The sequence below is a fragment of the Budorcas taxicolor genome, chromosome 16 (assembly GCF_023091745.1).
Source record: "Budorcas taxicolor isolate Tak-1 chromosome 16, Takin1.1, whole genome shotgun sequence".
NCBI classification, from domain to species: Eukaryota; Metazoa; Chordata; class Mammalia; order Artiodactyla; family Bovidae; genus Budorcas; species Budorcas taxicolor.
This window is the reverse complement of record NC_068925.1, coordinates 46,624,532-46,640,072: the sequence shown is the minus strand read 5'-3', so window position 1 is coordinate 46,640,072 and position 15,541 is coordinate 46,624,532. Positions and strand designations below refer to the sequence as shown.

General features: G+C 58.9%; 1 protein-coding gene across 1 annotated transcript in view; it reads left to right on the top strand.

Annotated features, from left to right (window-relative positions):
• The window catches only part of CAMTA1 (calmodulin binding transcription activator 1), a 967,024-nt gene that overhangs the window by 866,769 nt on the left and 84,714 nt on the right, over window positions 1-15,541 (top strand). Inside the window, exons 8-10 of the mRNA XM_052653621.1 lie at window positions 1,683-1,823; window positions 3,459-5,308; window positions 11,745-11,871. Of these exons, the coding sequence (XP_052509581.1) occupies window positions 1,683-1,823; window positions 3,459-5,308; window positions 11,745-11,871 (2,118 nt within the window). The remainder of the gene's footprint in view (window positions 1-1,682; window positions 1,824-3,458; window positions 5,309-11,744; window positions 11,872-15,541) is intronic.

The window sequence follows — 15,541 nt, the reverse complement described above, 5'->3', positions numbered from 1 at the left end:
AACGGTGATGACAACAGCTACTCTTGGTGGGGACCACACAGAGTACCAAGCAGGAGATCGGGGTTTCCCCCAGGCCATCCTGTGAGGTGGCTACTCTTGTATTCCCATTTTACAGAAGAGGAAACTGAGGCTCAGAGAAGTTTAGTGACTTGCCCAAATTCACACTGCAAGTAGAGACCAAAGCCTGGGCTCCAATCCAGGTCCGAATCCAATCCACCTCCCACCTGCTCTCTGTTAGTCATTCAGTCATGTCTGACTCTTTGTGATCCCATGGACTGTAGCCCACCAGGCTCCTCTGTCCAGGGAATTCTCCAGACAAGCATACTGGAGTGAGTTGCCATTTTCTACTCCAGGGGATCTTCCCGACCCAGGGATCAAACCCAGGTCTCCTGTATTGCGGGCAGATTTTTTACTGTGTCACCAGGGAAGTTACCTGCTGTGTAGACTTTCCCAATGTGTTTCCTTATGCCCCTCACAAAGCAAAGGAAGGCTTTGCAAGTTGTGATAGTTCTTTGCCTGGAGTTCACATGAGACCAGCTTAACCAATGGAGAAAGGAAACTGTTCTTGCCTGGCAAAGCCCCTGGTCTCTCACTACTCTGACCCTGTGCCCTGATGCCCTGCTCCTCTTCCCAGACTATCAGCTCCCACCATCCCCCCTTCAGAGGGACCTGGGTCCCTCCTGCAACTGCAACCCCCAGTACCAGCCCCAAGCCTGGGGCTGTGAATTCACTGCCTCTGGGCCCGGGCCCCCGGAGCCACCAGAGAGAGCTGAGCTGTGCCACGTGCCCAACGTGCCAGCTCGGGCTTAGCCGCGTTTCGGCCGGGTCTGCTCCAGCTGAAAAAGGACAACAGGGCAAGCGGGCGTGAAGCTCAGTCAGTCCACACACTCAGCCAGGCAGGTCGTTTATTTCAGACCTCCAGCCCCGTCCTGCCAGGCAGGTGGGCAGCCTACCCTCAGCCATCCCAGGCCCCCACTCCAACACCAGGGATGGCAGTGGTCCAGGGTAGAGGAGGGCAGAGCCGAAACTGCAGGGTGGTCATCCAGGTGGCCGGTCATCATCAGTGGGCACCCACTGTCCAGGCCACGTGGGCCCTTCGGTCCATCCCCTTCTCCCCCAGCTCAATCTGCAGCCCCTTGAGGCCGAGAAGTCTGGTGAGAGCAGGAAGCTGGAGTGCCCCTTCCACCAGGGTTGGCCGTCCATCCTGCTGGGAGCCAGACCCCCCAGCCATCATCTCTCCTCTACATCTCCACAGCCTGCACTCTAGGGAGGTCCCTCAGCCTCCTGGACCTCTCCTTCCCCACACCCTCATTCTCTGTCCCTCCACTCCACGACCCCTTGAAGAACCACGATATGCACTTGAGCTTTACAAAACCAAAAGTGACTCTCTGGGCCATCCCTCCCCGCTGCGCGGCACCGCAGGAATGGGAGATGGGGCGGGGGGCAGGAGTGGAGGGCACGGAGCTCCCCAGGGGAGGGGCTGTGAAGGAGCAGCCTGTTTCCCCCTCTCTTGCCTCCCTTCTCCCCTCCTACGGGCATCGCTTTGTGGTGCTTGGAGTCAGCCTGCCAGCAGAAAGAGGGCCACGCTCCGGGAAGGCTCAGGCCCCCTCCCTCCCAGGACCTCCCCCAGGCACAGGTGGCCTCTGACCTCACCCCCCCCCCCCCCGCCTCTCTCTCCACAGTCCACGGCATCAAGTGGACGTGCAGCAATGGGAACAGCAGCTCGGGCTTCTCGGTGGAGCAGCTTGTGCAGCAGATCCTCGACAGCCACCAGACCAAGCCACCGCCACGGACTCACAACTGCCTCTGCACCGGCAGCCTGGGTGAGCCAGGCCTCCAGCGGGCATGTAGGCGAGGGGCGCTCCCAGGCAGTGGGCGTGATGTCCAGGAGGGGAGGGGAGCCAGCCACGAGCTAGGCCACAGCACCCATGGCAACTCTCCTTCATCCTGCCTGGCTAGCCTGGGGAGGCTGATGAGGCTGGTGGGGCTGGGGAGGTTGGTGGGGCTGGTGGGGCTGGTGAGGCCGGTTCGCTGGCGGGGTTGATGAAGCTGGTGGGGCTGGTGGGACTGGCGAGGTTGGCAGAGCAGCCCCCTTTGGGCAGGAGAAAACAGTCTCCAGATAAACACCTCCTTTTGGGACTGTGAGCAGCCCAGTCAGGAGTGCGTGCGTGGGGTTGAGCCACCGTCCACATCCACCTGCCCCAGGTGCCTTCCAGGCCTCAGGATCTCAGGCATCAGAGGCAGGAGCCAGGTCCCCGGGGCACTGGGCCAACAGAGGCTTTTCCAGGGAGTCAGCCTTGAGTCAGTAGGACCGCTCAAGCTAAACCTCTCGCTTTCACCTCTGCCTCCTCCAAGAACACAGTGTCCTGCACCCCCATCCCGAGTGTCTTTGCTTCTGATAATGGTATTTGCTCTTTGAAATGTAGTTCTTCACTCCCTAGCTGCCTTAATTAGCTATTTCCATTAGAGGGTCATGCTGCTTCTCTGAGAACTCTTCATGCATTTAGGAATCTTAGTGAGGCTGGAACAAGATCAGGGGAGAATCCACCCTTTCATCAAAAGCAGCATCACCCTTATCAGATGGAATGAAAATTACCGAGGAGTGGAGGCCTGGGGGTAGAGCCCTGAGAGCAGCTTGCTCAAAATGCTCAGAGCCCGAGGCTCTTTCTTTTCCGCCACTCAACTGAGAGCTAGGGCTCCATCCTTGCTCAGGTCTTAGAAGGATCTCACCCTACAAAGAGCCAAGGACAGACTCAGGCTAGCTAAACAGGAGGTGGTGGCCCCAAAAAACCTTTCTGCCTCTGGAATGAAGTCTAGAACCCTCTTTGGTCCTGGGGCCTAAGAGCTAGTCCACGGGGAGTTCATTGCTTTCCATCTCCTTCCCAGTCAACCCCGCTCCCCACTCCCCAACGCCCCCAACCCCTGCCCCCGGCCACACACACACACCATCAACCTCTGGCTTTCAGTCCTAGAGGGGCTTGCTGGGCAGTCATGGAAAATTTAGCGGGAGGGGAGAGGGCCCCGGTCAGCATCCCAGACTGAACCCCTCTTGCCAGCAAGGCCCAGTCCAGTAAGTGAATGCTTCCGAGGGTGGGAAGGATTTTCCTAGAGGATGACATTCTCCCCAGCCCCACTTCCTGACCATGCGCTGGGGCGCTTTGATTACTATTTGAAAAGACTATTTGGGACAAAGAGTCCAGGTCGGGAAGATGGTTTCGGAGGGCATGTGAGAACCCAGGTGGGGTAAGTTGGCCCGACACCCTGAGGGTCTGTCCCATGCCAGCCTTGGGGGCGGGTGGGGAGAAGGGCCTGCCTGGACTCCCAGGCTGGGCTCTGCCTGACCCCAGCACTCAGGGACAGGGCCCCACCGCAGCCCCCGCTCTGACTCTCTGGTGCGTGTGCATGTATGTGTACCCGTGTGTGTGTGCGCGTGTGTGTTGTGCTTGCAATCTCCACAGGAGCGGGCAGCAGCGTGCACCACAAGTGTAACAGTGCCAAACACCGCATCATCTCGCCAAAGGTGGAGCCGCGGGCGGGGGGGTACGGGGGCCACGCGGAGGTGCAGCACAATGACGTGTCGGAGGGCAAACAGGAGCACAGCCACCACGGCAAGGGCTCGAGTCGAGAGAAGAGGAACGGCAAGGTGGCCAAGCCCGTGCTGCTGCACCAGAACAGCACGGAGGTTTCCTCTACCAACCAGGTGGAGGTCCCCGACACCACCCAGAGCTCCCCCGTGTCCATCAGCAGCGGGCTCAATAGCGACCCGGACATGGTGGACAGCCCCGTGGTCACGGGCGTGTCCAGCATGGCGGTGGCGTCCGTGATGGGGAGTTTGTCCCAGAGTGCCACGGTGTTCATGTCCGAGGTCACCAACGAGGCCGTGTACACCATGTCCCCCACCGCCGGCCCCAACCACCACCTCCTCTCGCCCGACGCCTCTCAGGGCCTCGTCCTGGCTGTGAGTTCCGACGGCCACAAGTTCGCCTTCCCCACCACGGGCAGCTCAGAGAGCCTGTCCATGCTGCCCACCAACGTGTCCGAAGAGCTCGTCCTCTCCACCACCCTTGACGGGGGCCGGAAGATTCCAGAAACCACCATGAACTTTGACCCCGATTGTTTCCTCAATAACCCAAAGCAGGGCCAGACGTACGGGGGAGGAGGCCTGAAAGCCGAGATGGTCAGCACCAATGTCCGGCACTCGCCACCGGTGGAGAGGGGCTTCGGCTTTACCACCGTCCTGACCAAGGAGATCAAGACCGAGGACACCTCCTTTGAGCAGCAGATGGCCAAAGATGCCTACTCCTCGTCTGCGGCGGCTGCAGCATCCAGCTCCCTCACCCTGACCGCCGGCTCCAGCCTCCTGCCGTCGGGCGGCGGCCTGAGCCCCAGCACCACGCTGGAGCAAATGGACTTCAGTGCAATAGACTCCAACAAGGACTACACGTCCAGCTTCAGCCAGACGGGCCACAGCCCCCATGTCCACCAGACCCCTTCCCCAAGCTTCTTCCTGCAGGACGCCAGCAAGCCCCTCCCCATTGAGCAGAACGCCCACAGCAGCTTGAGTGACTCTGGGGGCACCTTTGTGATGCCCACGGTGAAAACAGAGGCCTCATCACAGACCAGCTCTTGCAGCGGCCACGTGGAGACGCGGATCGAGTCCACATCCTCCCTCCACCTCATGCAGTTTCAGGCCAATTTCCAGGCCATGGCAACGGAAGGGGAGGTCACCATGGAGACCTCGCAGGTGGCCGAAGGGGGTGAAGGCCTGATCAAGTCCGGGGAGCTGCAGGCTTGTAGCTCTGAGCACTACCTGCAGCCAGAACCCACCGGGGTGATCCGCAGTGCCGGGGGCGTCCCCCTCCTCCCGGGCAATGTGGTGCAGGGGCTCTACCCCGTGGCCCAGCCCGGCCTGGGCAACGCCTCCAACATGGAGCTCAGCCTGGACCACTTTGACATCTCCTTCAGCAACCAGTTCTCCGACCTGATCAATGACTTCATCTCCGTGGAGGGGGGCGGCGGCACCATCTACGGGCACCAGCTGGTGTCAGGGGACGGCACAGCACTCTCACAGTCGGAGGATGGGGCCCGTGCCCCCTTCACCCAGGCTGAGATGTGCATCCCTTGCTGTAGCCCCCAGCAGGGGAGCCTGCAGCTGAGCAGCGCCGAGGGCGGGGCCGGCACCATGGCCTACATGCACGTCGCTGAGGTGGTCTCGGCCGCCTCGGCCTCGGGCACCCTGGGGATGCTACAGCAGAGCGGACGGGTGTTCATGGTGACCGACTACTCCCCGGAGTGGTCTTACCCGGAGGTAAGCTGCCGCTGCCGTCACCACCCCTCACCTGCCCTACCTGCCCACCTGCCCACCTGCTTCACCTGCCAACCTCCCCACCTGCCTCACCTGTCCCACTTGCCTCACCACCTGCCCACCTGCCAGCATGCAGCAAGAGATGCTCGTCTGCATGTGGCTGCCCTCCCCTTGAAGTTTTGGGCGGTGCAGACCAAGTCCCCTCCCTCTGTCCCCATGGCACTAGAAATACCCCCACCTCTCTCGAGGAGTGTTCCCAGTTCTCACGGGAGCAGGGGTCTCCTTGGAGGTCAGGTGCCCCCCCCCCCCACCGGGGCCAGGATCAGTGTTTGCTGTCACCACTGTCACCTGGCTGATGTGTTAAGATTCCATCCATGTTTTGCTTTGTCTTTTCTTTGGAAAAAGCATCCTAGGGCTGCTGGAAAACCATTTGAAAATCCACCGTCACCACCATAGACCGTCTATATCCATTGCTTCTGATTTGTTTCACAAAACAAAAATTCCCATCAAATGGAGAGGGAGGATACAGTTTCTGAAGAGCCATCTGTGATATTTGGGGTATATCCAGCTTCAACAAGATCAGAGGCATGTTACATGACCCAGGCTCTCCCACCTGTGGCCTCTGCCCCCTCCTTGGGTCTGTCCTCAGTTTCTGGGGGCTGAGATCTGATGTTGAGAATCACTGCTCCGAAGCCCAGGACCACAGGAAACCCAGGTCTTCCAGGCTGGTGCAGGTGATGAAGGAAGGAACCTTTGCTTTTCCTGTGAAGTAGGATGGCATAGGAAAGGGACGGAATGGCCCGAGCCTTCCCTAACCCCCTGCTGCCCACTAGGCCATGCCCGTGCTCCCTCCCAGGCCACCTGCCAGGTACTTGGGGCCCAGCACCTTGGGGCCCAGATTGGCACCTTCTCCCCAGGCTGCAGGCAGCTGCCCATGGCTCCGTTGCCTCCACTGACACGTTGCCTAGCTGCCGGGGCAGGGGCTGCTACCAGAACACCGAAGGAAGGGTGCTCCTAAAAGACCCTGAAGCTCACGGGGTCACCAAAAGGCAGTGATGCACACCCCAGAAAAACATCTTCCAGCACAGGCAGGGCAGGGATGCTGGCTAAACAGACCCCAGGTGCTGGTAGGGGCTCCCGAGATGATGCTTGTGCTAGGACAGAGCTAACGGGGTTCCCTGAGAAATGAAACTCTCCTGAGAGCCTGTCTCTGCTTCTGAGGCTCCCCCAGGCCCTGGTGGTGAAAGGGCCAGTGATGCCCAGAATGGAGGACACATCTCAGGGGTCCACTTCTGGGTGTCAATCCTGGCTCTGCTGTGACTCTCCCTCCCTGTGACTCGGCTTCCTCACCCATCAGGTGGAGGTGATAACAGTGCCTGCCTCCGGGTGAGGCGAGGTGCCAGAAGGGCTTGGTAAAGTCTTTGTCCCATAGCAAGTAATCAGTAGTTTATTATTATGTTACTGGGTATTACTCTGTGGCCCTCACAGCTCATGGCCCAGGCTCCTCTCCGTGTCCTCCTGCCGTGGCCATGGTGCTCACTGTGCATGAATGTCCCAGCTCTCAGATGCCACATCAGCCCAGGTAGTGACCCCACCTTGGGACAGGAGCTCCCCAGAGATACAGCAGGTATCAGAGCAGCTCTGGGTCCACAGGCAACAGGTGCTTCAAAGCTCAGGTGTCCAGAGGTGGCTCCCCTATGTGGTGAGGAGCACGGGGCTGGGAGCGTGCAGTCCGAATTCAAATCCTGTCCCCTGCTGGCTGGCGGGTGGTGACTTCAGCCAAGGTGGCTTGCTTTCCTGTCTTCCTTACTGGGGTGTTGTCAGGACTCAGTGAACAGCTCCAGGAGCGCCTGCCTCTTCTGCCCACATCCATGGGCACCCCCACTCATGGGCGCCCCCCAATCCCCGCGGTCGCTGTAAGACCGCAAGATTCTGACTCAGTTTACCCTTAGTGTGGCTCAGGGTGACCCTGTCCCTCTGGAGAGATAGATCAGCTCAGCCCAGCAGCTGCCCCCCCGCCCCCCGCCAACCCCCACGGGGCTTAAGACTGCAATTCAGAGAAGCCAAGAGGGAGCCCTGGGACTGGGACCTGGGGAGGTCAGAGCTGGAGTTGGGGTGCTGCCTCCTGGGCCTGACTCTGAAGCCTGCCTTCTGGGCCTCAGTGTCCTGCTGAGCAGGGTGGCCTCAAGGCCCAAGTCCACAACCTTGGGATCCGGTCCTCAGCAGAAAGTGAAGGTTTTAACCCCTGTGCTTGGCCTGTGAGCTGACTACACATCCCAAGGCCCTGGGACCTGTGGGCACTGGTCAGGAGCCCTTGGCTAGCCTGGCTCTCTCCTTCCAGTATCCAATCACTGGCCTGAGGATCCCTGAACTGTATCTCGGAGAAGGTCAGTTCAGCAGCTCGCCACGAGAGGGCGGCACCGGAACAGAAAAGGAATGACGGCCCGGGTGCCTGGTCTGCATTGCAGGCAGATTCTTTACTGTCTGAGCTACCAGGGAAGCCCCTCTGGGAGGGAGCAGCCAGCCTCCTTTTGCAGAAGCTCTCGTTGCTTCCAGCTACCCAGAAACAAAAGCAGCTCAGACTCAGTTTGATTTGGGAAATGGGCAAATGCCACCCAGCCAGGCGCTTTGGAGCCCGATGTGGTGGCTTGGGGAGGCCTCTTGCAGAGGCTCCAGCGGGTCTGCAGCTACTTCCTTCCCCTGCCTGGTCCAGCAGCAGGGACTGCCCCTCCTGGGTTCTCCTGCAGGAGATAGCATCTTCCCCGCTGTCCCCCTTCCCTCCTCCCATCAGAGCCCGCCCCCCATCAGCTAGCAGGGTTCCCCTCACCCTCACCCCTTGTCCACCAGGAAAAACCCTGCTTCTACCTGTGTCAGGAGCCCCATTCTAGCCAGGCACTGACAAGCTTGTGGAGGGCTCTGCAGCAAGACCTAGGCCTGGGGATGCTTCCCTGTCTGTAAATGTGAGGTCAGTGGCTCAGTGCCCTCACCCGGCTCTAAAATTTGAGGTGGCTCAAACGGTAAAGTGTCTGTCTACAATGCAGGAAACCAGGGTTCAATCCCTGGTTTGGGACGATCCTCTGGAGAAGGAAATGGCAATCCACTCCAGTACTACTGCCTGGAAAATCCCATCAACAGAGGACCCTGGTAGGGTACTGTCCATGGGGTCGCAGAGTCGGACACGACTGAGCGACCTCACTTTCACTTTCAGGCACCCACTTCACAGGGAGGCTAAGGCTAGGGCTATCTTGCTGTCTCTTCTTGGAGTGTCCCTCTGCCTCCTCACAGGTTGTTCCCATTTCCCCTCTGCTGTGTCCACCTGTTCACCTAACACACACACACACACACACACACACACACACACACACACACACACACACACAGATGTTCCCCCAGGCCTCCAGGACCCTCCCTAGGTGCATCAGAAATCCAGGGCCTCTATCTCAGGGCTCCAGGGGCACAGAGACTGCAGGTAGCGTGTGTTGCTGCCTCTCCTCCCCCAAGCCCTTCTGCGTCATCTCCCTCCAGTGACGCTCCTGCCACACCAGGCACAGGAGTCTGCAGTTAGAGCTGTCAGGTGCCCTTGTCACAGTGATTCGGCCCAGCCAGGCGATGTTGCCATGGAAACCCCCTCCTGAACAGGATGGATGCTAAGCTCCTCCTGCGGCAGTTTCCATGGAGAAGAGCCTGATGTTCTCCAGTAATCTCTGCAGTTCTTTGTTCCTCACAGCAGCCCTGGCTTCGTGCTAGCAGCTATTGATTGGGGTTATTGTTTGTTTGTTTGTTTTTCCTTTTTTCTCACAGAGTAACTGTCTGTGGCCTCTTGAAGCCACTGCACTTCCACTACCCAGGATCCAAGGACCATTGTACCCTGACCTGGTCTCAGGCGCTCCCAGGCGCCCCAAAATTAGGTTCTCCCTAGTCATGTGGCACAACTCCCAGCCAGGCACCCACTCCCAGCCCCAGGGACCCGTGGGTGTGGCCCCAGCCCCGCCACACTGACAGAACTCCAAACCTCTCCTTGGGTCCATATGTCAGAACCAAAGACTGTTAAGGCCAGAGCGTGCCTAGAGTTCAAATGCCACCCAGAGAGGGTGGGCCACTTGCCTGAGGACACACAGCTACTGGAAGGCAGGGGCAGGCCTCCTGCTTTTGACTCTTGGTCCTGAGGTCTCTCTGCTGCTACTACTACTGCTAAGTCACTTCAGTCATATCCGACTCTGCGACCCCATAGACGGCAGCCCACCAGGCTCCCCCATCCCTGGGATTCTCCAGGCAAGAACACTGGAGTGGGTTGCCATTTCCTTCTCTACTGCCCTCTAAACTTTGGTTGTCTAGCAGGAAGCTGATTTTTCTAGCCATTCCAGGCAGAGGAAGGAAGGCCCATCTAAGATCACATGGAAAATGCCTTCCAGTCTGGGAGAGCCCCTTCCAGTCTGGGAGAGCCCCTTCCAGGGGGAATCTCCTTTCTGTGCTGGCCCATGGGGGACCCACCTCTAAGCCTCTCACTACGGACGCCCAAGGCCAGTCCTGCACCAGGTCTGCTTCCAGGAACCTTGTGGGGAGCCTCCAAAGCAAGTGCTATGTTGAGGCTGGGGGCATGGATGGGCCAGTGCCAAGGACAGGTCACCCAAGAACGGGTCACTGAGCAGGAGAGAGTGTCTCACTGCCATTCGGAGCAGCAGGAGAGCTGGGGTCTGGCCTCTTTGGCCTGGAGAAGTGAGGCGCTCCTCACCCGCCCTCCAGCACCCGGGTCTCTAGCAGGGGTGCCTCCTGACTTCTCCTGCCTGGACACTAGGTGGTGCCCTCCACCCCGTCCTGGGCAGCTCTTGGTGCCCTGCTGGGCAAGGCGGCTGGAGCCTGGGCTTGCCCACCCTAGGAGAGCCAGGGGAGCCCTAGAGGCCCGCCACCTCACCCTCTGCACCCCCAGGGCAAGCCTCCCTGACTCAGTGACCGCAGTCTGAGCCCTGAGTGGGGCACCTACACCGTGCTGCCCACATCAGGCAGGACAGTGTGCTATTAATCACTAAGCTCGGACAATAGAACAGGACTGCCCAGGGCGCTGAGACGTGGGGCCACTCTGTGTGCTGTGGGGCTGCCCTGGCTGGCTCCAGCGGGCAGGCAGGGAGTGCTGATTCCTTTCCTGCACCCTCCTGCACCGGGGCGCTTCCAGGGCCCTCTCCCCTCGAGCTGAGCAAGGCCATCTGAGCCACCCTCCGCCATCCCCCTTCCTCCCTCCCCCTGCCCCACCCCTGCCCTGTGGGAGCAGCTGCAGCCCAGCCAGGCTGCAAGCACATCGGGGGCTGCGTGTGCAATGTGCACACACAGTCAGGGGGCTGCAGGCCGTGCCGGCGGCACAGAGGGTGGCTCAACCCAGAGGCAGGAGGCCATGCACAGTCTCACCCCGTCCCCAGCGTCCAGCAGGAAGCCACCCGCCCTGCCCCGCCCTGTCCAGCCCAGAGCGACCTCTGTGCCCCTCCCATTCGGAGCGCTCCTTCCAACGTCTTTCCCATCGCCATCTGCATCCACCTCCCTGGCTCTCCCACCACACCCTGGGCATCCTGGGTCTCCCCTCATCCTTGCCATCACCATGTCCACTCCCTGGGGGGCCACTGAGATGCCCAGGCCTGTTGCCACAGCTCAGAGTTCCCACAATCTGTGCACAAGCAGATGAAAGAGAATGCGCCCTCCTGCCCCTCCATTACCTTCCACAGGCCACCCCCCCCAACCGCCCCGGCCAGCTTCTCAGGTGCATCTTGAGGGGAAAGGTGTGACAAACTGTGCCCCCTTTTGGCTAGAGCTGAAAGTTTCTCTTTCGGGAGGGGATCAGGGGTCAGAACTGCCATCCCTCCGTAGGATGCCAGCTGTGAAAGGCAAAGGGCGTCTTGGGGCCTCTGCACACCAGGGGGAGGAGAACTGGGGCCCTTCTCCCTGCCACAGTCCTGAGACAGTGGTTCTCAATTGTGGGCTTTATGTGGACCCCAAACTTCCTAACTCTCCCTTCCCCCCCGTTTGTGCCCCCCGGCAACCATAGGTTAGATCTCTAAGTCTGTGAGTCTGTTTCTGTTTTGTAAATAAGTTCATTTGTATCCTTTAAAGTGGATAACGAACAAGTTCTTATTCTATAGCACCGGCAACTCTGCTCAGTGTCATGTGGCAGCCTGATGGGAGGGGAGTTTTGGAGAGAAGGGATCCATGTATGTGTATAGCTGAGTCCCTTTGCCATGCACCTGAAACTATCATAGCATTGTTAATCGGCTAGACTCCAACACAAAACAAAAGTTTAAAAACAAATAAAGTAGGGCTTATGGGAATGCGGAGCCTGCACGTTCCACAAGCACGTGGGCTAGGGGTGTGGCCCGCCATCTGAGCGGTGCAGCCACGGAGGCCCCTGTCCCAGTGTGACTGACCCCTGCCCCCTGCCGGCCTCTGTTCCCTCCAGGGAGGAGTGAAGGTTCTCATCACAGGCCCTTGGCAAGAAGCCAGCAATAATTACAGCTGCCTGTTCGACCAGATCTCGGTGCCTGCGTCCTTGATTCAGCCCGGCGTGCTGCGCTGCTACTGCCCAGGTAAGAGAGAAGGCCGCCTGTCCGCGGAGGCCACAGGGGCCCCGGAGCGCTGGGCTCTGGGTCAGCGGGCGAGGAGGGTGACCTGGGGCACGTTGCGTCATTTCTCTGAACCTCAGTTTCCTGCGCTGTGAAGGGGTGAGTCCCAGATCAGCTATTAGAACGTCAGTGAAACGGGCACAGGTGAGGTGGGCTGGGTTTTGAAGAGAACTTGATGGAGGACTATTTAGTCAACCCTCGAGCCAGGTGGGCACACCCAGGACTGGCCACAGCAGGAAGCTCTAACCAGTCTCCACCTCAAGAGTGATGGGAGCTGGTGAGAGCACAGCGGTGGAGGGGTCCAGACAGGAGCTACATCTGGGATTGGGGCCACAAAGCAGCCCTCTCCCACAGCCCAAGCCAAGCAGAACTCACAAGAACAAGAGAGCCCAGGTCATGCTGGCCACAGGGCCAGTCCCCTGGGACACAGAGCAGGTCAGAGAGGGATGGAGAAGACCCAGCAGGCCACCGGGGAGGGGGCATCAAACTGAGACTAATCCGCACAAACTCCTTTTATACATCGGTGATTCCAGCTGCCCCATGGCCAGAAGGTACAGGCACGAGGTTTCCTTCCATTTTCGGGGACGGAGCCCCCCGCCCCGTGTGCTCTTCCCACAGCTCTGGCCTTCTCCCTCTCGCTCTGGCGGGGCTCATCATCGTCCACGTAGCTTGGTGTCCCTGTCTTGCTTTTGACCTCTGGTCGTCACTACCCCCCCCCCCCCACTGGCCTGTGGGCTCCAGGGGGACACAGTCTGTGTCTTTTTGGTCACCATGTGCCCCCTCAGGGCTCGAAGAGTGCCTGGTATGTCACAGACAGGGGGTGGATAGCTACTCGAATCTGCTCATAGTTTTCTGTTCCCTGGGCTGACGCTGGTGTGACCGCTCGACCTGCCCTTCCCAGATACCATTAGTCCCAGGGATGACCTGTCCGGCTGGCCCAGATGATGGACAGAGAGGCAGAGGAGGAGGTGGGTGGTGAGGGTGAAGAGTCCCACTCCATGTCATCTGAAGCCAAGATGACTACAAAAGGGGAGAGAGAGAGAGAAAGAGAGAGCTCCCTGTGGAGCTAGGGTCGGGGGTGGGGGGGGGCGGGGAAGAGAAGTGGGGGCGGGGTCCCCAAGTCAGGAGTAGAACTGGTCGGTGCCAGGGGCCTGGTTCACCTGGGGTGGTCCAGCTTGAACCTCTGGCCACCCTAGACGTCTGCCTCGCCCCCACCATGCCCCCAACCTGGAGCTCCCGAGCTGACATGGAACATTCTTCTCTCTCCATCTCGCCACAAAGCCCATCAGAGCAGAATGCCCTGCTCCAGGGCTGGGCGCACCGGCTCAGCTTCCACTTGAATACAGCAACCTCTTCACCACAAACACCCAGGGAGCCAGGGCTGCTGCCCCTGGCGGCCTCCCCTGCTGGCCCTGCCCCCATCAGCGGCCTGGCTGGCTCCCACTTGGTCCTGCTGCTCCCAGGCTCCCAGCAGCCCTCCTGGGGCTGGAGCACAGCCATCTGGACGTCAGCCAGGCTGGGCCAGCCTATCCCAGCTCGGGGCTGCTTGCGGCTAATGCAGCCCCCAACCTCTGCTGGCGAGAGAGGGGGAGGGGTCAGTGTGTTATTAACCTACCCACTTATCACCTGCTGCTGGAACGGCACTGGCCCGACCTATAAATAGATGCCACTTCCTGTACCTGGTTCTTGCCTGGCTGAGGACCCAGACCTTGCCTGTCCTGAGTTATCTGACCCCTCCGAAAAAAAAAAAAAAAGGCCGGCCTTTGTGTGCCCTCTGGATGGTGTCCCAGGCCAGGACCTGGCAAACCCCCGGGCGCTGGAGCAGTCACATCTCGCATCCCAGATCAGCCAGTTACCATCTGGTGGCTTGAGCCCAGGGGTTGACCTCTTGAGCCCCCTCTTCTGCATCTCTAAAAACCACCGGCCAGATGCAGAAGGACTGAGAGGAGGGCAGGTCCAGGAAGCTTCAGGCTCACAGGCTCAATTCATGAAGCTTCTCTTGAGTGAGGCCTTGCTCTTTCTGTCCTCGGCAGTGGGTAGGGGACTGGGGAGAGGGATCCATCGCTGTTTAGGTCTCAGCAGGCAATTCTCCTGGACCCAGAGCATCTCTGGGTCCCCAGAGCAGGCAGCTTACAGGAGAGTCTGCCTAGGCCACTATGTCTCCCAGTGGCTCAGGGTCCCCTAGCATCCTGCATCTTGGACCCAGGGAGGCTCAGGCAGCCTGAGAGCCAGGGTTCTACTCCTAACCACAAAGAGGGGGATCCCATTTGGACATCCCTCTTTTGAGGCCCAAATGGAAACATGTTACTCTGCAAAACAGCCCTGGGTTTTGCACGCATTCATTCATCAAGCAGTTTGCCAGTAACCGGTATGCACCTGGAATGGAGGCTAAGACCCCTAACCCTGAACTTGACCCCAGGAAACTCTCAGTCAGGAAGGAGTCGGTCATGCAAACAAGCCACACCCTGGCTTGGGGGATGATGCTGATTGCTTGAGGACCTCTGCCCTGGGTCTCCCAAAGGCTCAGGGAAATTGGAGCTGATCTTAAATGAAGAACCTTAAAAGGAGAACCAAACTGGCCTTGCTGACAAGAAGGCCTCAGAGGCTTGTGAGCACAAGCCAGGCCACCTGGGGAACTAGTATGGGAGAAGGGGGCACAGGGCGTGCAGATTGCCCCTGCCCACCGGCCTGGTGCATATGCCCAGGCAACACGGATGGAGGGACTTGACCCTGACCAAGAACACGGTTCTTGCTCCCCCTCCATCACTGGCTGCAGAAGACACAGGCATGGAAACTCCCTCCTGCAAGACTCCAGGAATGTTCCAAGGTCAGGAGAGATACAACCAAGTCAGACCACTGAGCCCAAGTAAAGCAGCAATGAAAGAGGACTTGAGACTTAGGAAGGGCAACCCAGGCTCAGGAGAAGATGAAGGACACTCCCCACCCACCCAACCCCTGCTGCCAACAACAAGAAGGCTTTGTTTTGGGACTTTCATACAGTCCCATGCTGGAGTCCTTGAAGTCAGTCACTTCAGTTCAGTCGCTCAGTTGTGTCCAAATCCTTGTGACCCCATGGACTGCAGCACACCAGGCTTCCCTGTCCATCACCAACTTCTGGAGCTTGTTCAAATTCATGTCCATGATGCCATCCAACCATCTCGTCCTCTGTCGTCCCCTTCTCTTCCTGCCTTCAATCTTTCCCAGCATCAGGGTCTTTTCCAGTGAGTCAGTTCTTCCCATCAGGTGGCCAAAGTATTGGAACTTCAGTTTCAACATTTGTCCTTCCAATGAATATTCAGGACTGATCTCCTTTAGGATTGACTGGTTTGATCTCCTTGCAGTCCAAGGGACTCTCAAGAGTCTTCTCCAACACCACAGTTCAAAGGCATCAATTCTTTGGCGCTGTCTCCTGGTGTCCTTGGAGGCACCAAAGGCAAAATGAAGTTCAAAATGAGATGAGCAGGGCTTCCCTCAGTGGTAAAGAATCTGCCTGCCAATGCAGGAGACTTGGTTCAATCCCTGATCCTGGAAGATTCCACATGCCAAGGAGCAAATAAGCCCACGCACCACAACTACTGAGCCTGTGCTCCTGGGCCAGGGAGCCACAACTACTAAAGCTTGAGTGCTGGAACTA